The 24,765-nt window shown below is 41.0% G+C and overlaps 1 protein-coding gene across 2 annotated transcripts; it reads left to right on the top strand.

Moving 5' to 3' along the window:
* The first annotated feature begins 1,755 nt into the window (after positions 1-1,755).
* Positions 1,756-10,677, top strand: PDE6H (phosphodiesterase 6H). 2 transcript variants are annotated; one of them, XM_037033958.1, is made up of 4 exons: positions 1,756-1,858; positions 6,646-6,819; positions 7,830-7,870; positions 10,178-10,677. In XM_037033958.1, exons 2-4 carry the CDS (start codon positions 6,686-6,688, stop codon positions 10,252-10,254), a joined length of 252 nt encoding a protein of 83 aa, XP_036889853.1. In that variant the 5' UTR covers positions 1,756-1,858; positions 6,646-6,685; the 3' UTR covers positions 10,255-10,677. The 2 variants fall into 2 exon arrangements, with proteins under 2 accessions (XP_036889853.1, XP_036889855.1); XM_037033960.1 differs by having other exon boundaries at positions 1,792-1,879.
* Positions 10,678-24,765: the final 14,088 nt, after the last annotated feature.

Genomic DNA, 24,765 nt, shown 5'->3' with positions numbered 1-24,765 from the left:
CCATTGAGAATGCTGACTTGCTAAATCATTCATTTTACGTATGAGGAAACACATAGCAGAGATGTGGTAAAACCAAGCCCACACAAGTAAATCACCCTGGTACCTTATTAAAATGCAGAGTCTGATGCAGTTAAGTCTGGAGAAGGCTCTGAGAGCCTGCATTTCTGATAAGTGCCCAGGTGCTGCTGATGCTGTTACACTTCGTTCAGCAACACTCTAGCAACTTCACTGCTCTTTCCACTGCCTTTGTGCATTGGAGTCTGTGGCCTTTATTCTCAAAAGAATGAAGAATGTGTAAGGATTTGACAGGTAAGCATCTAAATATCCATATGCCTAGTGGGTAGGAAGGAGTACAAGAAGATAGAAATGATCATGGAGACACAGAGGAGAACATGGAAAAGACCCATCCAGACAAAACATTCTTTTGGCTCTGCCTTCAAAACTGTAATTTTGATAAGGACAACCTGGAAAGCTTATAAAAAAACCCTTGAGCTGATTAACTGCCCATGTAATCTGCTTAGGGCTGCAGGTTAAGAAGCTTCCCTGCCTAGGAAGGATAAATTGATCTTGTTCTATACTCTTACAGAGTGTAATTTTCTAATAAATAACAATTTACAGAAGGTACCCTGCACTTCAGAGGCAGGGTGTGAGACTGACCGGCAACAGGTGCTTCTTGGTCCATGTCCGATCTCCTGTGTATAGCGCAAAGCTGTTCCCAGACTTGAGCCTTGCTCCTTGCTCTACTTCTGACTTGAAATGCAGTCTTGAAAAAATCAATTTCCCTATGACAATTTTTCAGAGTTTAATGATTCCAGCATATGGGCTAAGTCCACTTAAAACTCTATAAAGTGTGCAGAAATTAATACCAGTGGCTTAATGCAAGTGGACGATGGAAGCCAAGTTCCCAATAAATTAGATTGTAATCTGATCCCTACACTCTGAAGCCTTCGAGCATGGAAGAGCTAGCCACCAATTCTCAAATACATGTCTGCAGGAGTAGTTCCAGCTATTGCTTGGACTCTCTCTCTGTTAAGTATCATTGATTTTTATCATTTCTGCTTTGTGGTCCTGTCTGTCTGAGAAAACGTATACAATACTAATTAGGGAAAGATGTTGTATATTCCTCAGTGTCACTGCTCACATGATCAGCAGTCCCACTGCAGCAGGGGGACACTGTGTTCTACTCTCTTTTTAGTTATCTAAAGTCTCATAAAAAGTATGTCATGGTATGGGTGTGTGTGTGTGTGTGTGTGTGAGAGAGAGAGAGAGACAGACAGAGAGAGAGACAGAGAGAGAGAGAGAGAGATTATATACAGGGTGGGAAAAACTAGATTTACAGTTGTGAGTATGTGAAACACAGTTTATTCTTGTATTACTATTTATTAATTATTGTATTATTTTCCATACAAACAACTGCAAACCTACTTTTGTCCCACCCTGAACATGGCTGAGTGTGTGTCAGGAGGGGAAGGCATGGAAAGCAACAAGACTAAAGGTGGGAATGGAGAAGGACAGAAAACACTGAATCACCACCTGCAAATCAGCTCTTGGATATAACACTGTGTGTTTGTGTGTGTGTGCTTGTGAACTTGATACTTATTTATTTTATTGATAGGAGAGAAAGAAAGCCAAAGTCAGTTTTGTAAGAGTGTTGAGTGATCAGAGAACATTAAGCCTAACTCAGTCTCACCCCATATTCTTTCAACTACTTTGCACCTGAGCTGGGACTCTAATCTGATCATGATGGGATTAGGTAGCATGAGGGTATTACAGAGAGATACCTCAGGATGCAAAGATCCTTTATTCATCTACTGTGAAAAAGGCAACTAGGCACCTCAGAGGAGCAACATTCAGCTCTGTGAGTATTTCTTAACTTCTGGTAAGTTTAAGTGTGGTATAAAATCCAAGGTATTTGGGGTTGGGTGGGGTGAGCTCGATATGGCTCTAAAACAAAGACATGGAGGGAGAGAATATGCTTAACATGTGTGCCTGGACTGGTGTCAGGAATGAAAATGAAAGAAAATATAAAAGAAATATCCCCAAGTTCCTTAGAGTGCTATGTGAAAAGCTAAGTAAAGCTTGATTATTACAAGGTCACTGCAAACCTTAATTACTACATTTATTTAGAAGGAACTGAAACTGGAAAAGCTGCTGTTTGTGCTGCTTGTCACTACCAGACCCAATAAGTAGAGGCAAGGATTGAATCTTTGTGAGCACTTTATTCAGATGGTTGGTGACCTGTGAAGATGGTGGGTTTGTACCCTAACAGAACACCTTAAATTCCATTTTTATATAGAGACCAAAAGTATAGGAAAGGGGTTTGGAATTCAGGGGAAAAGTTAATCAGGTAAAAGCTGCAGCGTTCTTCCATCTGTGTCCCAGGAAGTGGTCACCTCACCCTGGAGCACAATGGCTCAGATAGCATCTTGAATGGCTTGCAGTCCTCTGGAGGCACAAAGGTGGAACTGCTATGGCCTCCTGGAGTCCGGGTGGGTCATACCTTCAGTTCCTGGAACAATAGCGTTTACATGCATTGATTACTAAGTTTATTAGCTATTACTTGAAAATTTTTTCAACATTTGAGCCCCCCCGTCAGAACCCAAAATGAGCCTTCTTTTTTTTTGGTGGCTCCGCAGAGCATCATTTTCTGGGAAAGGAGTGATCTGGGCACTGAAAGATTACACAGCAAACAGGTCTTTACTCCCAGGATGTGCTTTGAAACTTGGCTCAGGCCCCAGGGGGCCGACAGGAGAGTGTGGGGATAAGGAAAACTACAGCCAGAGTCCTGGTGGGAATGACGGACTGCAGCGAAGGGTGGGTGGCTGAGCCGGCCGGCTCCCTCCAAGGTGAAAGTGTTTGTTTGTTCCAATGTGAAGCAATGTGCTCACTGGATTTTTGTTTTTGTTTTTTCATGGCTTTGGTTTGGGTTTTCCTTGGTTCTCTGAATTATGTGATTTTCTCAGCCTCAACAGGACTCTGGGTGACATTTACAGGCCCAGCTCCACTGGAGGAGACAATACTCTTGAACCTCCTGCTTCTCCACTCTCTCTCTTAGTCTATCCACAGTAAAATTGTCTGTCTGCTCATACTTTACTGAGGAAACAGGAAGTCTAGGGTGAAGATGGGCACCAGAAAGGCTGACCCAGGAACTTTCTGAACTTAGCTGGAATTTACGGAGGATCGCCCTCTGTGGCTTCCTACGGCTTCCGTTGCTTTGGGTCTAAGGAGACACTAATCCTGCTGCTTCCCTACAAAGCTGTGCCTTACAATATTACACTGCTGCGTTCACTTCTTTCTGCAGGAGAGCAGTCCGTAATTTCAAAAGGGGAAGGACTATCATTGCGTTAAAAAGCAGGGAAGTACTCTGCCTCACCAAGGAATGGATTGCTTGATACCTTTAGAGGCAGAAATGTGAAACTTCCTCTTATAGCATCAAATCTGATGCTCTTTCAGGATCATTCAGCTCTGAGGATGCCCTTGAATTCCTAGGGACGCATGGTCAGGATAAGTTTAGCCCTTGGTGATCTCTGTGGCAGACAGGACTGACTTCCCAGGCAGGAAACGGTGGTATTGGGTCTGCTCCTTGCCAAGGTTCTCCAGGGGGAACTGGAGGGCAAATCTCTGGCAGAAACTCTCTAGACATCGTGACTGTCCTAGGTACCTAAACAAATGCTGTACATGAGACACGCAATAAACATAATGACAATTACTTTTCACGGTGCAAATCCCGAGGGCCTTGAAAATCCAGGGATTAAGCAGGCGGCTGCGATGTGACTCTTTTGGAGCAGAATTCTTTTAAATAATATGTCGCACCGAGAGTTAGACGTGAGCTCTGTCCAAGTCTAGAGTTGCAGCTTCAAAATCATGTAAATATGCAGAAGAAACAAACAGGAAAAAATAAGAAGTGTCATCAGGGGAAGTTGGAAGTCAAATGTAATTTTTAAATTCTTTAGCATTGATGCGAGGGGTGTCAGAGGAATCCAAGGAAGACAGAACTCCTTCTAAGAAAGAACCAGGAATAAGTTCATTGTTGGGGCATTTGAAGGATGCAGAGGATCACCCAGTGAGATGACAGTCACCTCTCGGTGTGTGACAAGGGCTCTTCAGCAGGTGGCCCAAGAACAGGGACGTGGGGAGTCCAAGTGAACCTGCATCACAACTGTACATGTGTCTGCATGGCTTCCTGGGCTCCCAGGTCTAGTATATAGTTATTCTTTTGGGGGCACTATTCACTGAACACTGTTCACATTATCTTTTTTAATTTTCCCTATAACCCTAAAAAAGAAGGTATTAGTTGATTCATTTTAGGAATAGAATAAGGCCCAGATAGGTTATGCAACTTATTTAAGATCACATAGCCAGTTTTGTAGAGCAGGAATTTGAAAATATGTCTATTTGATTCTAAAACACATGCTTTTTACACCGGATTGCCTGTACTCCCTCCCCCCCCCCCCAAGGATAATTTGATTAATTCAGGTCATCTTAGGCCCTCACATTATAGACTCTGCATCTAACAGAGTAGGATCCTAGTTAGTGTTTCCAAATGAAATAGAAGATGACCAATTAAAATTAAATTTCAGATAAATCACAAATTATTTTTTGGCATAAGTATGTGCCATTAAATATTTGGGATACACTTGTACTAAAACAACTTTGTTGTTGATCTGAAATTCAAGTTTAATTGGGTGTTCTGGATTTTTACTTACGGAATCTGACAATCCTAATCTTAGTAGGCGTTCCAGATGAAAGAAAGGAAGGTTTGTGGTTTCTAACTACTTTGAAAGAATTGGGAAGTCCAAAAACACTTGTTCTGAGAGAAATTCTCCACTGTTTCTCTGTGGCTTTGGCAGAACTGGGAAGTATCAGTTACTGGTGGCACAGTCTGAGAAAAATACTCCTCTTGGATGCCCACCAGTGCCTCCCAGGGTCTGAAACGCCCTTCGGAGAGGCACAAACATTGCCTGTTTACCTGGGCAGGAGCGGGCTCAGGGCACAAGAACTGGCTCTGGTGAGCAAGGGGCCTGGCGGTGCATTCCTGAGCCCCCGAGGCTTTGTAAGGCGAAGATCCGCTGATGCCTTCTCTATAGTTTGACGGAGAAGGTCACAGGGCCAAGCTCTTACATTCAAGGTTTTAGTTCAATTTCTTCCTTTATTTATTCATCCATTTGACATGGCATACCTACTAAGTGCCAGGCTCTGTTGCAGGTTTTGTGACCACAAAAATCAGCAAAATGGAGAAACAGCCTCATGGGGCATATTCCAGTGGGAGATTAAGATGAAATCCTCAGCGTGAGCGAGCAATCCAGGCACCTGGCCAGGTTCACCATCCCTGGTTCCAGTTCACAAATTAGTCCATGTGTTTCTATTGAACACACTAAGAGTTGGCAGGAGAGGATAAAAATAGCAATTTGGATGAAGAAAATAAGGAAGAATATCTTGGAGGTAAAGATAATATTTTAACATGATTTTAAGAGTAATAAGAAAAAGTTGGTGAAGTTATACAATACATTTGAGGGATGGGCAATGTGGCAGAAAGAAAGGCTGGCACAAGCCGAAATTGTCAGGGATAATTGAAGCTAAGGATATTAGCATCAATCTATGTGGGTGAGGTGGACGCAATGAAAGCGAAGCGCCCAGGCAGTGGGTTATTATAAGGGGTTGGCTCAAGGTGAGAGATGAAGTTTCTTTGGAGGTTCTTTGGGGCTTTTCAGAATCTCCCTTCCCAGGTTAAATATTATCAACTTTTTTGATAGAAAAGAAGAAATAAAAAAACTCTTTAGGTTAGCAACGTGTGTTTTAAATATATCTCTGTTAATCATGATCTTGGATTTGTACTTGCAGAATGACAGAGTGTAATTCTACAGCTAAAATGAAAGTCTGGGAAAACCATAGTGGATAGGTTCATCATTTGCATAGGAGAAAATGTTGAGGATTTCTGAGAAATGTGTAACTGAAGAGCTTCATGTCTGGCTATGAAGTTAAATCCCAAATTTACTACTTAATCACCCCACATCAAGTTTCCTATTTGTGTGGGTGTGTACTGGGATGTGTTGCATTCTTTCCTGGGTGTTGGTGTAGCTGATTCAGAGCTACCCCTGCCCAGGCAACTACATTTTTACCCCTGGAACTAGGACAAGAAGTCTCTGGGTCATGTGAGGATTAAATAAAATAAAGACTATCAAGAACAAAGGCCATAAAAATGGGTCAACAAACATCCAGAGTCAGTTTATTTTGCAGCTGGGTGGAAAAACACGTAAAGCCTAAAGAATATGTCAGTGCTGTAAAGACGGCATTTAGTGGAACTGGGCATCACAAAGGGGAAGTGGACCTTTCAGATAAATAGTGCTTTTCTACCTTTCACCTAGAAAGCTAGAGAAGATGTATTGGGAACAACATATCTACCTAGATTTTTGAAATCTACCAGTTGTCGGTTTGTCTTCCACTCTATTGAGTGTCCACATCAATTTATACCATATTTTCTTTAAAATTCCTTTAAAAGATGATAACTTCTTTTGTATTGTGCCAACATGAAATACTTAAGCTTCTTTATCGAGGGTTTTCCCTTCCTAGTTTACAGTGAGGGTGTAATAACAGGGATCCTCATTCCCTTGATGCTCTTTTTTTTTCTTCCTATCACTGTCTAAGGAGCCTGACGGACAGCCATCAGCCACCCAAGGACGGCAAAATGAGTGACAATACCTCTTTGGCCCCTCCCGCTTTAAACCAGGGTCCCACCACTCCACGCAAAGGGCCCCCCAAGTTCAAGCAGAGGCAGACTCGCCAATTCAAGAGCAAGCCTCCTACGAAAGGTGTGAAAGGGTAAGATCAAGAGGAAAAACAAGATTTTCTATTGCTTCTTTTCTCCCACGAGACTGTTTAAGTTCTGAGATTTAAGGGTCACACGATTAAGCAGACTTATAAAAATTTCCACTCCGTTTTCTATTTTCCTCTGTACCACAGTCTTTGCTGAATCATGCTTGTAGCCCCGGAATGCTTTCTCCCTCAGCGCCCAGCTCTAAGGCCAAATACAACATGGCAAGTGGAGCCTTTCACAGTGACCTTTCACTTGACCTTCCAGACTTTTCTTGACCACTCCCTCTCACCAATGTACCCAGGCTTTAACCTGGGACACAGAACCACTGGACATTTCCAGAACTCACAGTTTATTTTGATGGCTTCAGTCTTACGTCTTCTTTGTTCTTCTCTTTCTCTCCTTGGCAATGTCTTATTTATTTTTCAATACTTGCTCAATAAGTTAATTTCTTTTTGAAGACATTACTGACTCTCATTAATTAATTCCATGTTCACATTTTGTACATTCAGTTATCACAACTTGTACTATTTTATATTACATTTATTTATTTTTAAATGTCCTCTGTTCCTTGAGACCGAGCTCTCTCAGAGAAAATTTGTTTTTTCTCTCAATGCCCAGTGCCTAACACAGTGTCTGGCAGGTAATAGATGCCTAATAAACAAATGAATGAATTAATCACTTTAATGCCTTCCATGTTGCTTTCTCATTCCAGTTTCTATTTTTAAAGGGTGAAATTAACTAAATTGCCCCACTGATCATTCTTTCTGGCTCTCAATTGTCTTAGGTTAACTTTTTACAGGGGAAAAATATCTCTCCACTGGGACACACTGTTTAAACCTGCTTGAGTGCATTTTCTTTACCTTAATACAACACAAGCATCAGGAGTTTCTCAGATACAAAAGCTTAAACCTCCTTTTCTTCCCTCTTGAGTCAGGAAATTCTCTATGTGAGTCATTCCAGGTTCCTTTTGCTCTGATCTCAGCTCATTTCTCTTTTATTTTGTTTTTTCCAATAGGTTTGGAGATGACATTCCGGGCATGGAAGGTCTAGGAACAGGTGAGCCACCCAAAGACTTACACGAGGACGTTGCACTTAAATTTTATCTTTTTATCTGCTTCAGGCCTTAAGGGGCAGTTGAAAGTTGCTGGGAAAAAAAACAAAACAAAACAAAGACAAGCAGATCTTTTGAGGACATACAAAATATGGGGTTTCAATTTGACCTCTTTAGTAAGTATGTGCATGCTGAGAAGTAAACATGAAATGAAATCAGGCAAGGCACAATGTTTAATGAATCCTCTTGCTTTGTTAACTAAATGACTCTTGGGAGAATATACTGGTGGATTGCAGGCTTCCACGGTGGAAAGGGTCTCAGTTAGTCTAGACCAACTTCTTTATTTTTCAGAGGAGAACTCTGAGACATAGAGGAATTAAGAGACAATCTGAGGCCGTGAGTGAGGTATTGGAAACAGGGTGGGGCCCAGAGAGCCTTTTCACTCCACCAAGCCAACCACTCTTTCGCTTACTTCCTCTTTTTACTCACACTCTGGCACCCAGCACAGGGCCCTGCACACCGCATGCATCTAATACAGCATTTTTCATTGCTTAAGATTTTTGCATAATGAATGCAAGTTATTGCATATTCCTTTAAAAGAATTAATTGGCTTTATTTTTCAGAACAGTTTTAGGTTTACAGGAAAATTAAGTAGAAAGGTACAGAATTCTTATATACCTCTCTGCCACTGTCCTCCCCATGTGAAAAGTCTCCTTTATTATTAATAACTTGCATTTGTGTGGTATATGTGTTACAATTAATGAGTCAATAGCAATATATCACTATTAATTGAAGTCCATAGCTTACATTAGGGTTCATTCTCTGGGTTGTTGTCCAGTTCCATGGCTTTTGAAAAATGCACAAGGTCACGTGTCTGTCCACCTTTCCAGGTTCACACAGAATAGTTTCACTGTCTCCCAAATCCCCTGGGCTCTGTCTGCCCATCCCTCCAGATAGTCCTAACAACCATTAATTTTATACTGTCTTTATAGTTTTGACTTTCCTGATTGTCATACAGTTAGAATCACACAAAATATAGCTTTTCCAGACTTCTTTCAGTTAACAGTATTTTTTGATTTAAGGTTCTTCCACATCTCTACATGACTTGATAGCTTGTTTCTTTTTATCACTGAATAATATTTCATTGGATGGTTGTAGTATAGTTTATTTACCTGATTGAAGGACATCCTAGTTGCCCATGAGTTTTGGCAATGATGAATAAAGATGTTTAAACATGTTTGTGCAGGTTTTTGTGTGGACCTAAGTTTTCAACGCACCCAATACACTTCTTTAAAAAGTTGAATTTATTGGCGACATGTGTTAGTAAAGCCATACATGTTTCAAGTGTACGACTCAATACAATCCACTTTTGATGAACGCTGGCACTCAGAGTAATTAGTGTCCTCACCAGGTGGTTCTCAGTGTATTTGCTTTTAGCACTCAAATGGCACTTCGGGAATCTCAAGTAAATTTTCTAGCCACTTTATAAAGCCCATGTGTTGTTTTTTAAAATCAACTGCTTCTATATTTTGGCCAGATGCATTTAAGACCAACAAATCCACTCTGGAAAATATGCTCCACTCTGCTAATGTATTTGGAATAATAGAAAGAGGTTTATACTAGGTCTGAGGTCTTTGCTCTGGTTCTAGTCCTATTTCTACAACTTGCAATTTTTTACTAGGTATTTATTTACCTTTTCTGGGTACGAACGAACTTCTCTATAACTTGGAGATAATACTACCTTATTGCCTGATGTAGGTAACTGGGTTACAGCATCCCTTGAGATCACTTCTCAATATGCAATTTGATGGTGGCATTTCACAATGTAAAGGAGCTGAAGAAGGTGTCAGGGAAGCCCAAGAAACTCATCTGGATTAAGAGGGAGTAGGGAGGCTGAGAGTTTCCAGACCCTAGGAATTTAAAATGCTCCAATTTCTCATTTTAACCCTTTGCTTGACTAGAATTCCACTTCTGATCCCTCCTTAGTGGCTGTGCTTTGGAAAGATCCAGGGTGGGGGTCAGCAAGATGCACCCCCACAAGGCAGGCCCGGTCAACAGCCTTGGGTCATCTCCCCAAAGAGGATGCAGAATAGAACCAACAAAGACACCTGGAGGGGGCATCAGAGCCCTCAGAGGATTATTTAAGCAGTTGACCTGATCCTCTGGGCTCCAAGGCTGTTCTGGATAACTTCCCAGTCACCTGGACAATGAATAGGAGACAGGTGTGAGATGTCCTCTGTTGGAGGATGTCTGCAGAAGAGGCTCTCCTGGGGGTGAGATTGGCTTATAAATTCTTCTTCCTTCTCTTGCAGATATCACGGTGATCTGCCCCTGGGAGGCATTCAGCCACCTGGAATTGCATGAGCTTGCTCAGTTTGGGATCATCTGAGACACCAGGGGTTCTGCCACTCTCAACAGCATCTGCTGTAACTTTGATTGTGTTTGCCCTGTTGATTCTGTCCTATTGAGTCTTGAAACTCAGTCTTGTTCGGAAGTGGTTTCTTTGACTTACAGTCACTTCCTGTAAGTAACTACTAAGAGTCCTCTGAATGTCAGACTCTCTCATAGAGTATAGTTTAGCTCAGAATAATGGGTGAAAATCCACGTTAGTTAGGGCATTTTAAACTAGACCACCTGTTCCTATCAGCTGGTGAGAAGTAATCAATATTGCTCTAAATTTTGTGTATTTATTAAGTTGTTCAAATCTGTTTTTTTGCTAGGCATTCTTTATGATTTGTAGTAGGCTTTAAAAATACCATGTCACTCTCCTTCTTTTCTCATTTAATAAAGAAGATATTTACCTTGACTTTTATGATGAAATTGTATTAAATACTATATGCAAATATTTGATGACCTGTCCTAAAAAAAAAGGTAAACACAGAAGGCACGTTCATACAGGAAATAACTACAGTGCATGCAAAACAGCATAGGATTAAGAGCCAAGTTAGGATTCTTCTCTGTAACTTCGTAAAGAATATACTTCCTGGGTCTAGCTTTTTTTTTGAACTTTGATGACCCTGAAGTCCTGTGTGGGATCAAATTGTACGGCTCTGGGTTGGTAGAAGACTGGAGATTTGAAGTCAGGACCGACAGCATGAGCCTTTTTTTTTCAGTGCCTGATTCAGTTGATGGAAGAGATTTACGTACTATAAAGTTTAGACTCAGATGCATAGTTGAGATAGGTAGTGGAGCCCTTGAAGTAAAGTGATGGTTTACTTCACCCCCCAAGTTGTGTCGAATGTACTGTGCACATACGTATCTTCCTCCAGTACTTCCAGGGCAGTTGTGCAATTCAGATGCTGCCTCTGTCTGCCTTGGATGCTGTGGGTACTAGCTGTATTAATTGCTCCACTTTAGTTTTGTAATCGGTGGTAAAAAATGAAGTAAGTTAACTGAAAAGAGAGACAGGGTAGAGAGGAAAGAAATTTGGGTTTTAATCCTGGCTTTACTAGTAAATTGCTCTGTAATTTTTGGGCCCTTTGAATCTTCCAGTTTGCTTGAATTTGATAATCTAATGTTCATGGTAGCAATAACTTCTGTGACTGTGAGGTCCTCAGAGTCTGAACACGGGGAATTAGAGGCTCAGTGCTGAAGGAAATCTCTTTTGCTGCAGGCTCTGTGTTAACTGTTTTGTGCAAATGACCTAGTTACCTTCAGGCCAGGAAACTTGATGCCCACAGAGCACACCTGAATTGGTAGGGGTTACGGAGGCTGAGGAATTCTGATGTGGGGAATTCAGAGTGTTCCTATTTCTCATTTTAGTGCTTGGCCTGACTAGAATTCCACTTCTGTTCGCTCTTTAGTTGAAAAATGTTCAAAAGAAAAAGTAAGGTATAAATTCTGAAGTGGAACCGTGACTTGCAAGGAGTGTGGTGGTCAGGCATGTTTCCCTTTCTGCAAGGACTCCTGCTTCCACCACGCACTTGGCTTCAGCCAGCGGCTCCACTGGTCAGCCTGAGCCTTTAGTTTCCCTTTCATCGACCCAGTGTGCCTCTCAGTCAGGGGGTCTGGGTTCTCCAGCTGGGTGAGACTCTGGTCCGCATGTGGCTTACTTTGCAAATGTTTCTCTGAGCATGAAGTAATAGCTTTGACAAAACAGAATGCACACAAAGGAACATCTCCCATGGCCAGGATGTAAAAGGATCCAGAAAACACACAACATGAGGAATTTTGGAAGGAACTGGTAATATTTAACTTAGAATAGAAAAATAATAATTTCCAGTAAATATTTGGAAAGTTGTAATGAACAGGATGAAGTAGATCTATTTCATGTAGGATTCTAGCATCTAGTTACAAGCTACAATATATATAATTTAATGCCATTCCAATGTTACATTTCTATGCTTTCTTTTCCTGAATTCTACCATTTCTCTGTTTCAAATGAGGAACAAGAAAACATTTCAATGAACAGCACCTATGAAAGAGGTAAAGGTAAATCACTGTCTCTGTGAAAGTCCTGGTGGCAGAGATGCATCCTTAGGGTAATTGGGAAGTTTTAACAAAGGCACGATTTACAAAGGCTTGGGAAGGGCTAAGGGGTATCCGAAGGCTCCCTCAGTTATACATGACCCATGGAGGACCAATATGGGGACTGACTGAGGGAAGGGAGAGGGTGAGGCTGTGTTAAGGTGGGAAGAGGAAGAAAAAGTGGCAACTGTAATAGCATAAACAATAAAAAATTATAATAACAAATAAAAGTACTTCAGCAGCTTGGAGCTACAATATTACCAACCCAAAGCCTGAAGGAAGCCCTAAAGTCTGCTCCAACGATAAAAGTCTCCCTGAGATAGCTCTATTTTTCAGTAGAGATGCAATCAACCCACAGTGACACTATGCATAATTAGGAAGGAGTTAGGGGTCAGGATACTATGTATCCCTAGCACTGTTCTTCCCCAGCTCTCTACTCGCTTGTCAGTGCCTCCCACTGCATAAACCCCTCTGAAAGTCAGAAGGCAGAGGAGCCCAGTGGTGTGGTCAGCCAAGTTCACCTCCAACAGTGAAGATCAGGTGGAGAACGGTGCAGAGTAAATGTGGAGGGGCAAAGGGGAAACATCCAGCTCAGCAACTGTCCTGATGAACAGATGGTATTTATTAACAAGTAATTTTCTGAGTTGGGAAATAACATGGACATGCAATTCTGATGCAAATCACTGGAGTTGAGGAAATACAGTGTTTAATAAGAACATAATAAACATAAGAGAATAATCACAGAAGGAAGTTACCATAGAATTTAAGGGTTTGGAGAATTTTTTGAAATCATCTGACACTTTCCTGATAATAAGAACCATTGAAGATCTCCTGTGAAAAACATAAAAATTGGGCCCCACTCCAGATTTTCTGAATAAGAATCTCCAAAGGAGAGACCTTAGAATATGTACTTCTAGTAAGGGTCTTTGGTGATTCTCATATTTCTGCCAGTTTGAAAATACTGATGTGGTCCAAGCCTACATTTTAAACATTGGGAATTAGTTAATTCTTAACTTGTTACCATCCAGCCTCCGATTTAACTCATTCTACTTGCCCCAATACCATATGTAATAGGTGAGCAACAGAGACTAGCATTCATGTTGTCAGGATGGGCAGGGTAGGACAAAATGGCGGCTGAACTACAATCCAGAAAAGATGGCTGACGTCAAGCCAGAGAGCCGAAAGGGCGGGCTTTGCCAAAATGAATATCCACATCGCAACCTGAGCCCGAGGAGAACCAGCAATGATATATTGCCGCTTTGTTCAAAGGGGACCAATCCCCAGCTCCCACAAAGAGAGCCAACCAAAATAAAACTCCGCCATCTTCCCTGTTTGGGTGCTACTTCTTCAGCCCCACTTTGTGGACCAGAGAACCTCGCCTGGGTGCACAAACCCCAATAAAACTCTCTACTGCCTAACTTTGTGGTTGATTGGCATTTCTTCCTCGGCAGAGCCTAAGAAAACCTTTCACATGTGTTTTGACTCGCATGTTGTTTTTGCTGTCTAATGAAATAGACACACCTCACTGCTCCAGACCTAACCCAGTTACATGCTTCTGCAATTGCAGACCATGTCAGAGAATTCAGAACATGGCCACCCTTCCTCTGAAGCTCATGTGATCTATGTCCCCATCAGGAGTGAGGGGGAACAAGGAGGGAGATATTTGTATTGGCAGGTGCCTTTTTGCTCTTATCCACTGCCCTTTCCTGTTTGTTTGCATCACTGAGTAAAGTCGGGGTGCTGGTGATGCAGGCACCGCCCCCACTCTAGAGCCCAGGGGCATTATATGCAGAGCAGAAAAGAATATAAAAGGAGAAAATGCTCCTCTGGAGGGTCCCACTTTAGGCAAATATACACAGTTGTTATTAAACAATTGCCACTGTGCTCTTGACTTCTACTTACTTCCTTTGCACAATGAGAAAAGCAAGAATCACCATAAACTGAAGAAAGAAGGCAGAGTATTGTCTCTATAACTAAAAAGTGAAGGGAAAACAGACATAGACAAGAGCAATCAATAAGACCCAATTTAGCGCAAGAAAAACTATCACACAAAGCGAAACAGCACAAACACTAATATTATAATATTATGAGAACTGAGCTAATGTGACACTCAATTGTTTTAAAGAGAGAAACAGAAAAGGACTTAGATTTTATACAAGGCTAAAGGGAAAAATCTTATATAGCCACAAAAGTTGCGTGTGTGTATGAACTAGTACAGTACTTTGTGCAACTCTAAATGAGTGGTTTGACTTTCTTGAGGGCAGAGTCGGACTATGAATCCTGAAATGCAAAAGCAAGAATGATAAACTGATTGTCTACATCAGTCACACCATCTCCTTGTGGCAAAACATTCAGACAGCCTGGGTTTTGCCTGGTGTGGCTACACGGCTCCTCTTAGATAATAGGCTAATAATTCTATGGGCTCAATGTTTGAGAATAAAGCAAGGATTTTGGATTAAATGAACACGAAGGTTCCTTTCAGTTTAAAATTCTAAGAATCAAGTAATGTATGCCTATTTCAAACACGAAGAAACCATTATTTTCACGACCAGAAGTCCTAAGGCTCTGAGCCTCAGTTTCCAGCTCTCTTCACAATGTGTTTTTAACTACTGTCCTTCCCCACTTCTCCAGTCTAGTGATAAAATCAAGTCATGGACAGTACTGCCATCTGCTGCAATGAATGAACACTTCAGAACACTCAGAAGACATAAATCCATTGAGCTAATTCTGATTTTGTTCCCACTCACTGACCAATTTAAAACGTTATACTACTTGGCTACCTGTAGTTATCATGGGCATGCTTATCCATGCATAAAATAAACATCAAAGAGTATTAAAGTGAACATATTACAAGGTAAGTCTCATTTCCACCCAATGCCCCCTGGCCCATTCCATTGTCAACCAATCCCTCTTATCAGCTCATTGTGCCTACTTCCAGGGACAATTTGTGCATAGCTATATTTATGCGTACGTATTATTATTCTTGGCTGTGTACTCTATCTGGCATGGAGTCAGACAGAGTAAGCACTCAGTAGGCAATGAATGGATAAAGAATTAATTAAAAGACTCTGGCCCTAGCATTCCTATCTTAGCCTAAAGCTGTTTATGTTGGCCTTGTATCCAGGAGCACTTGCTTGTTAAAACTGGTGAAACCCTATGATGACCTAGATGTTCAGGTTTTGTAAGCTCAGCTGAAATTTCTACACATATTCTTCCTCTTCCTAAAAGTAAAGAAACTTGATGTATTTACCTTGATTGAATATTTTTCACTGGTTTAGTAGAATTCTATTGCTCCATAGTTTTAAGAATCCTCATATAGCAAATGAATCTTTTTTTTATTACATACCACAAAGATTTACAGCATATCAGCTCCTGTTTTTAGCTATATTACATAACACTGTCTAGAGGGACAGATAAGGCATTGGGGATAAATAATTGTGGGGTTTATTCACAAAGTTTCTGGTTTTGTCCTTCATGTTTCCATTGCTCAGTCCTTCTGTTAATACCTCTGGATGTGCTTAGGGAAACACCACGGGGACCAGCTCTGTCTCACACTCAGAGTCTGATGTGGCCACCGGCCTCGATATTGTAATTATTCTCATTTTAAATTATGTGGTTCTGTGTATCTGCCCTTTGAGGTGGGGCTGTCTCATTTGACATAATGCCCAGAGGGAGTGGGTGACATCTTCTGGAATCACAAAGAAAAAGCTGAGGGTGGGCCATGAATGAACCCCTGGGGGATGATCAAATCCTGGTTAAAACTTTAGCTCCTGTTATGGATTTTCTCACATTCTTCATAGCAAATGTCCAGCAACCCGTCTAAAACAAACAAACAAACAAAAATATACAGTATATATGGATACCCAAATAAAATACACACGTATGTATATATAAATCTGTACATTTATATATTATCTATACATACATTATATATACATATGTGTCTGTGTACAATATATACATATACATTATATATATACAAATACAGATACATAGTATGCATGTGTCTCTGTGTGTGTGTTCTCAGATGAGACAGTAGAACAACTGTCTATAAGGGAAAGAAGAAATTAATGTTTACTTACCACCTCCTATGTGCCTGATGATTTAGATGAATCCCATTGAATCCTGAGAGTAACAATGCAATATATGCATTATTAATACTGTTTTACATTAGAGAAGAATAAGACAGCGAGGTTAAAATAGCAGAGCTATGAGTAAAATGCTGGTCTTTTAACAGCGATTGAAGAGTTCTGTTTATTACACCCACTATTTGCACAAGACTAGAAGAACTTAAACCTGGTTAAAGCATAAAGTGTAAATTAGCAGTTCCATGGAAATGCAAAAAGTAGTCATATTTGGAGATGTTCTGGGAATAAGATATATGTGGCCTCAGTTAAAACATATTCAATCATGTGATGGCATTTCTGCTTGAAGTCTAGAAGAATTCATGTAAACTTAATAAACATTTTTAATATCACTGGTTTTTGAAACTGCATGTTGGGTTGAATTATATCCTCCCCCAAAAGCTATGTGGAAGTCCCAGCCCCTAGTAACTGTGAATGTGACCTTATTTGGAAATAGGATCAGGTGACTTCTAAATAAAGGAGAATATCCTCAACAATCTGAGTGGGCCTGATGCAATAAGTGGTGAGGCCTTAAGAGCAGAACTGAAGTTTCCACGAAGGGGAAATTCAGCTTGTGCACCGCACCTTCAGCTCCTGCCGGAGCCTCCAGGTTAGCCTTCTGGCGCCTGCCCTGACCATTTCCGACTTGCCTGACCAATCCCCACAACTGCACAGGTCAATTTCTGCAATGATATCTTTTAGCACGTTTGTTTCCTACTCTTGCAGTTTCTCTATGAGATTGTTGACTGATGTAGAAATGAAAGTGCCTAGTAAGGGGTTTGGTTGATGACGAGCATCCTAGGGACCTCAGAAATCATTGGGGGGAGGTGGTAGGGTGGGGAGGGTGGAGTAGTGGGGGGCAGACTAAACTTCCAATAGGAGTACAAACCAGGAGACGCACACCAGACGCACAGGAGATGCAAACCAGAGAAGCATGGCTCCGTGATCATCATTTTGAAAATATGCTGTGACTTGGGGTAATGCTGTCACATTGCTGGTGTTGGAAAGGTTTAGTAAATGTCCGAAGTCTGGGGAATGCTAAGCCTGGTCTCTGGGTGTTACTTATGGTCCTCCTGAGCTTTTCCTCCAACTATCACCCTTAGTTCTTTTTGTTTTGTAATTTCTGCCAGCAAAAAGAAAAAAAATAATAAAGCCAAATTTTTGTGGAACTGGTCTTAGGCTGCCATCTTGTGGATATTTTGCTTCCTATTGTAATACTGACAAAAATACATAAATAAGAATACATAAACATTCTTAAGAAACTTAAAGCTGGAAGAGACTTTGGACTTCACCACATGCCCTCATTTTACAGGAGAAACAACTTGGGGCCGAAAGGCTGAAATGACCAGTCACTCATGATATTTTCACTCGGCCCATCTGATGGGCCATTCGGTGCATCAGCTACCAGCTCCTTCCAAGCTCAGTTAATGGGGTGAGACGGTGTAAGTCCCAGCTCAGGGGATCTGGGGTGAGAATAAAGAGAGGATGAAGTTCAGAGATGGGATGAGACTGAAGGATGGTTCTTAGTAGGTTATCTTATTAAAAATAAGTATTATAAAATCAATGTAAAATACATGTTTAATAAAACTAAAGAGCTTATTACAAATAGCAAAGTGTGTGTTTCTCACTTCCCACAGGCAACTTTTTATTTAATTCTATTTTTTATTGCCTCCTTATTTATAACTTTAAATAATAGGCTTTCCCTTCACTTAGTTAATATTTCTTTACAATAAATATTTGTATTTATAAATATTTACAGAGTCCCTGTTATAAAAGATGAGCTCTAACATACACTCGGTAATGTCCCTACCAATTCTCTTTACCTAAACTCATTCTTTTTACAATCTTCTCTTGAGTGTCATTATAGTTTCAGTAGTTGAACTGATCTTTCTTCTTCCATCACCTTTAGTCATTATCTTTTACCTCTGCTTATGTAGGATGAGGCTGGCAGTGTGTTTACCTCTTCTTCTCCGCCCCATGCCCCCCACCCACTTCTCTGTCAGCCATGTCCTCATATTCTCAGGGTTTTATGCAAAAAACATTCTGTGCACTATATGGATCTTTTATATTTTTTCTTATAAAATTGATTATAAAAGCAAAACCAATCAATAACAGTTACATTATGATGACTATATGCTTTTTCTTTTCCAAAGCAGGGCCAAGTTGTGTGCTCAGAAAACATTTCCCAGTGTATCCATTCAATGTCCACCTTTTTGGGCTGCTCAGTGGAACATCTTTCCATCATCAAGGTCAAAAGAAATCTTTTTTCTTAACGTCATTAATTACTTAAAAGTCTTGTAAAGTTTTTATTTTTGTTAACTTGTTTACTTCTGTCATTTTTCCAATAGTAATTTTCTTTTCTTTTCTTTTTTTGACAAAAGAATGACATGCCCTTGTCATCTCCTCAAGTTTATCTAGCTTCATGGTTTTATTGTCTATGCATCTGTGACATTTTGGGGGTAGACTTCCCTGCCAGAATCTCGGTGCTACTGGGCTGCACTGGATGGGTGGTTTTCCAAGTTGCAGACAGCTGTTTCATTCCACACAGTCTTTCCCAGATCACATTTGTGTTTTCCTTTCTGGAGATGTTTCTGAATGTCTTTTGTCATCGGTGTTCTAACATCTAGGATCTTTCACTCATCTTACTCAGCAATCAGAGAACCCTTTTCTGGTTGTCATTCTCAGGGTGGGGGATTTTTTTCCTACTGTTTCTTTGATGAATACCTGTTCCTTCATTTTCTCTATTCTCTCCTTCTCTGGGATTCTAAGTAAAAAAATAGGTTCTCTATAGCTTATATTTTCTTTCATATTATATTTCTCTTTATCATTTTGTTTATTCTCTTTATTCTTTGTTTTGTTATCATTTTAGTAATTTATTTGCTATCCTCTTTTGGAACTCTGTACTGTTCTCTGCTTTTTCCTTTGTCTTCACATTCTGTTCCTGATTGTAAAATCTTTTTGAATAACTGACTTCTCTGATTATTTTTTTATCTTCTTTTTTTCCCTTTATGCTGCTTGTTATTCTCACATATCTCGCCATCCTGGGTTTGTCTCTTCACACTTGAGCTTGAACAATGGGCTTGAACACCTCCCTTGCTCCACTGCATGGAAGTTCTGAGTGGGGACTTCTGTTTACAGAACTTGTGGATTGGCAAGGTTAGCTGCACAAGAAGATGTGGAGGTGGCTGACAGGTGGGGTTACCCCAAAAGTCAGAGCAAGAGACTTTACTATGGGCATCAACATCCCACTAGAAACCTTAGTTCCCCACGTGGCTTGTGGATGTCTGCAGTGAAAGAGGTGGAGAGAAGAACATTGGACTGGCATACTTCTCTGTTTATGTTTTCAGCAAATTCGTCTGTTTCTAGGCTCCAGATCAATCCCTCCCCTTGAGCCTGGAGCCCCTCTGAGATTCTAGTTGGCAGGTTGTAGCACCCCATGTCCCTTCCCAGCCCTGTCATGGGACATTCCCGGCTGTAACTGCCTCTGCTACAGTCTGTCAACATACACCCAACTGTTTTCTGTTTTCCAGGGATTCAGTGAAATATCTCATCTGTTGGTTGTCCTAACCCACAACCCTGCTGTTTCCTTGATTTGTGTGTGCATGCTGCTGAACTCTGTGTGTTCTGGGCGGCACAGGACATGGATGTATGCACACAGGCCAGCATTTAGGCAATTTGATAGATTGCCTTTGATGTTAAATGCCCTATTTCATTAGTGTTAGTGTAGTTTTCTAACTCTCAGTAAAATACTCTTTCCTTCATTTGTTTTGTGTAACGTTGGTTTTATGACATGGACATTATTTTACATCTACTTTTAAGAGTAGGTGTTGCCAAAGGAACTTGGAGCTAGCTACTGTTCCTTCTAACTAATAAGTCCACAAGTGGCTGAAGACCCCCATATGTCCTGGAATGGACGTGCTCTTTGGTACGTAGAATATGTAGCATATTGCTGCTGTTGCTGGAAGTTGAAATGACAGTAGCAGAAACACAATCATTCAAGAAAAAAACGAATGCATGAAAGAGATTAGATATTTAAATCCTAAATTGTATGAAATAGGCTGATTGTCCATCCTTTAAGCTCTTTTAACAGAGTGAAATCAGGAGGCTGGGAGACCATGTGGATGACTTTCCAGAGGAGATGGAACCAGAGCTAGTGGGAGGTGGGGGCACAGTCAGAGAGAAGGGGGGCAGGGGGGAAGGACCAAGGCACATTCGGAGGCCCATGAGGCCCATGGGGACCCTGCAGAGGCCAACCTGGTATGGTCTAATGAGTAAAACAAAACCTAGTCAAAAGCATGGCATCAATTCTTTAGTCAATCAACACCAGTCATGTCCTCTGTGCAAGGTATTGCATCAGGGCATTGGACAGAAAAAGGTCGTGTGGAAGCAGTACTGTCTCTCACCAGGTATGTAAGTAGACACAGTTGGTGGAAGCATGAACACACATGTAGAGTCAGCTCCCGTTTTACCCTCAGTCTCCTCATCTGTGAAATAGGGAGGTTAGATTAAGTGATAGCATCTCTAACACTCCTTTCAGTGATTACAACTTATTATTCAAAAAATCACATTTAGAAATACTTAGAGTTATTGGCATATTCTATTTTGGATTCAGAAGCTTTCAAACTGTTGGAAACAATTGGCAAGGACATGCAGAGTTGAATTAATCAATATTCATTAGTTTTTCAATGATAACTATTACTGGGTAACAACAAAATGATTACTCTTTTCTCCAACTGTAATTGGTTTTATAACATTGTAATTGGATATAAAGCACTTGTTACTAAAAGAGTCTTATTGTGAAAGTACAGAAGGACTAGGGATTTGAACGGGGCTAAATTTATTCTTCTTAGCCGACCAAATAGGTGCAAGAGCCACAGGGAAATGGGAAAGGCAGAAAGATCAGATTCAGAAGTTAGCAACATTCTTTACAGTAGACAGGAGTTTAATTAGGTGCTTCCGGATCTCATCCCAGAGAAATGGAAAAGTAAATTTCTAAGTCTACTTTTTTTCATTTCCCATCAGGATAGGTTAGTGTACATCTAGGAAGGAAATCATCTGAAGGCTATAGGAAAGAATCTGAAAACATTCCTTGATTTATAACCCCTCACTCTTTCAGGTAAAATGTGCTCTAAAATTCACCTATATTTCCTATCACCTCAATGTGCTTATCACAGAAACTATACCCCAGAATTGTATAACTTTGACATTTATTGATTAGTAATATGGTCAGCTGTACGTAACACAAAATCTGTTGTTTAAATCACTTTTTAAAACCATTACTTTTTTAAAATCATGAAAATGGAGAATGAAAGTATTTGGATACTAGTGCGATTTCAGTAGCTCAAAGAAGTCGGGATTACTAAAGATGTCACTGGTAATGCCTCTGGATTTTTATGTCCTTTTTTCATGACTACAAGGTGGCTGTTTTGCGCCAGCCATCACATCCATATTTAAGACAGAATGGGTAACATCAGGGAAAGACCTACAGTAGCCAGAGAACAGAACATCTATCCTGTTCCTACCACAGTGCACTTCTCCTGTGGATCAGACCTGTCTCACATGGTTGCCCCCAAGCAAAGAGGGCCTAAAGCCTTTTAGCTGTTATACAAAGAGACTAAAGGATGAAGGCACTGGAAAAAGCTTTTGTGTATAGCCAGCCAGTCACCAATGCCTGTGCTATTATTCCATAAATCAGCAGCATACTTTGAACAAATAAATCCTTAATCTTACAGACTGTCCCCCCCAATTTTTGCCCAGATAGTTTATTGATTAATATTCATCCACTTATCAGTTCAACAACTATATTAATCCTTACCCAGAGTCAGGCATAATGTTAATAAGATGTGGTGTCTTCCCTCAGGGAATGGATAAACTGGAACAAAGGGAGAATGCCTAGATCAGCTTGAAGTTATAAAGGATGTGGGAGGAAGCATTGTCTTATCTGGGGGAGGGGGTGGTGCAAAGAGAAAAAAAGCTCCCAGACCAGGAGAAGTAGACAGGTCGGTGGGACAAGGGATCTGATAGAGAGGTTCCTGTTGCTTTAGTTCTTCCATTTTTCAGGTCTTTAGTACCAGGGAGCAGGATCCAAGATCCATTGCTTTTATTATCCATTTTAAAATGGGAGCCTTTTAGATATTTTGTAGATCTAATATCTTATATGGCTTAAAGCTCAGACTCAATATTCTGTCTAAACTCTATTGAATTTCCCCAGTTGAGTTTTCTGGTGGTAGAAACACACACACACACACACACACACACACACACAACCCCAAAAACTTTTCTTCATCTAAAGTAAGCAACTGGATCTGTGTGGCTGTGCGGGCTCGTCAGTGACTGACAATTCCATGACATGGCTAACGACTGCCCTGTCCCCTCATTGGTCCCCCGTATTGGTCCCCCGTGCCCCTGCACCCTACCCTACCCTCCTCTCCGTAGATGCTGAGACCAATCGGCTAATGCCTAAACTGCATAGCACCTCTTAGGTCCTCCCTCTTACCACCATGCCTTACTGGTTATTGACCATTTTTATATCTCTTTGGAGCTGGTCCATAGAATATAGTCTGCAACACTCAAATGTCTCCAGAGGTGAGTAGGTGATGGAACAGAGTGAAAGTGACCGAACAAAATGAGAGATTGCGCCTCTTCCCTTTGCAGGACGTCTGTAAGCAGAGGCCCTGTGAGCTCAGGCCCCTAATATTCCCAGATCATCAGAAGAGGAGTCAGAACTTGTTTTATTTGTGTGTTAGGTAAGAGAAGGAATATGGTGAGGAGAATTAAAACACACTCTTCAGAAAATAATTAAAGTTCATATCTATGGGATTTAAAAAAATTAGTACACATAATTTACAGATGTTGCATAGAGTTTAAATTAGTTAAGGGCCAGTAAATATATACTGTAACTTTAGGTATTTTTTCTCTAACATAGTTTACCCCCACACACAAATTGATAATATTCTCCATATTTCAGTAGTTATGGTGCTTAGAAGAAGCAAAAAATAGTTGGAATGAAGGCATGTGTTATACTGAATTTGCCTACAGTAAAAACATAACAGTTAGAACAACTATCTATTTTATTCAGGCAACTAATGATACACTAGATGAGTGATTTTCCGCCGAAGCTTTAAAAGAAGAACCAACTCCTGAAACACCGCCTCTGGATTTTAATTTCTCCTGCAAAATTTGCACCTACAGCTCACTATCAAATCTCTGGGTGAGAGGGATCATTTCAGACACCCACAGGCTGCCTGCGGAACACCAGAACAGCTGCAAAGGGCGTGTCCTGCCGCCCACCCACCTCGGTGGGCGGGGGAGGAGCCCTACTTTGGCTCTTCCCAGGAAGCCATAAATCTTAAGTCTCGCTGTCTTATCAGGGACGCAATATCAACCAGGCTGTTTAATAAGAGCCACTGACAGTTGAAATGATGGTTTTAAAAAAGATAGAAAGTTAATGTAAAATGTCAATCCAGGTGAACTGGAGCAATTCGCTTTTTTTAAAAAATAAAATTTTCTGTGTGCATCACATTAGGAAAAGAAATTGGATTGGACACTCCTTTTCCTCCATGGACCTAGCACTGCTGGTCATTGGTTGTGCATTTGTCTGTTATCCATCTACCAAGTTACAATATAAGCTCCACACAGGGAATTTATCTTACTCATTGTTACAAGCATCTCAGCATCTCGGAAAATGCCTGAAAATAGAAGGACGTCAATAAATACTTTTCAGATGAAAAAATCCGTGAATAAATGAACAATGTGATTATCTGTGTGCATGGATACTTGCAAAGATGAATGTGGAATAAACAGAGGCTTCCCTTGTCCGGAATCAGCAATGTTGGTCTTCGGTTGCCCACTGCAGGTGCCCATTGAAGCGGTGCTGTGATTTGTGACTCTGCCTGAGTGTACTGGAAGGGCTTGCTAATGAGACACTAATTTATGAAGCTACTGTCTCCGTACTCCAGCCCCCCGCTTTCCCCCACCGCTCTAGACTCAGATTTGTGACACTGGGGCTGCAGGCTAGGACATGTCCTTTGGGCTCCCTGGAAGAGGAGGCTTGAAGGCAGGCTGCAAGGCATAGGGAGGGAGAGGGGTGTTGCTGTTCCTGTCAGCAGCACCCCTAGCAACAGCTCCCCTCTGTTGGTAGGACCAGTCGTTATGGTTCCATTCTCCACTTCTTTCTATGCACCCCTACTGTCTTCAGAAGTGTCAGCATTAGGCAGTGCCGGGCTGGGCACCCAAGGGCCCCTCCTCCACCCCGACTCTTTTCCTTATTTCACCTTCCCTAGGGTGGTCCCTGCTTCTGGAAATGATCT

Source organism: Sturnira hondurensis, unplaced genomic scaffold, assembly GCF_014824575.4.
Source record: "Sturnira hondurensis isolate 20B ecotype Veracruz unplaced genomic scaffold, ASM1482457v3 Scaffold0021795, whole genome shotgun sequence".
In the NCBI taxonomy this organism is placed as follows: Eukaryota; Metazoa; Chordata; class Mammalia; order Chiroptera; family Phyllostomidae; genus Sturnira; species Sturnira hondurensis.
Note: the sequence above shows the minus strand (reverse complement) of the source record. Positions and strands in the feature narration are given on the sequence as shown.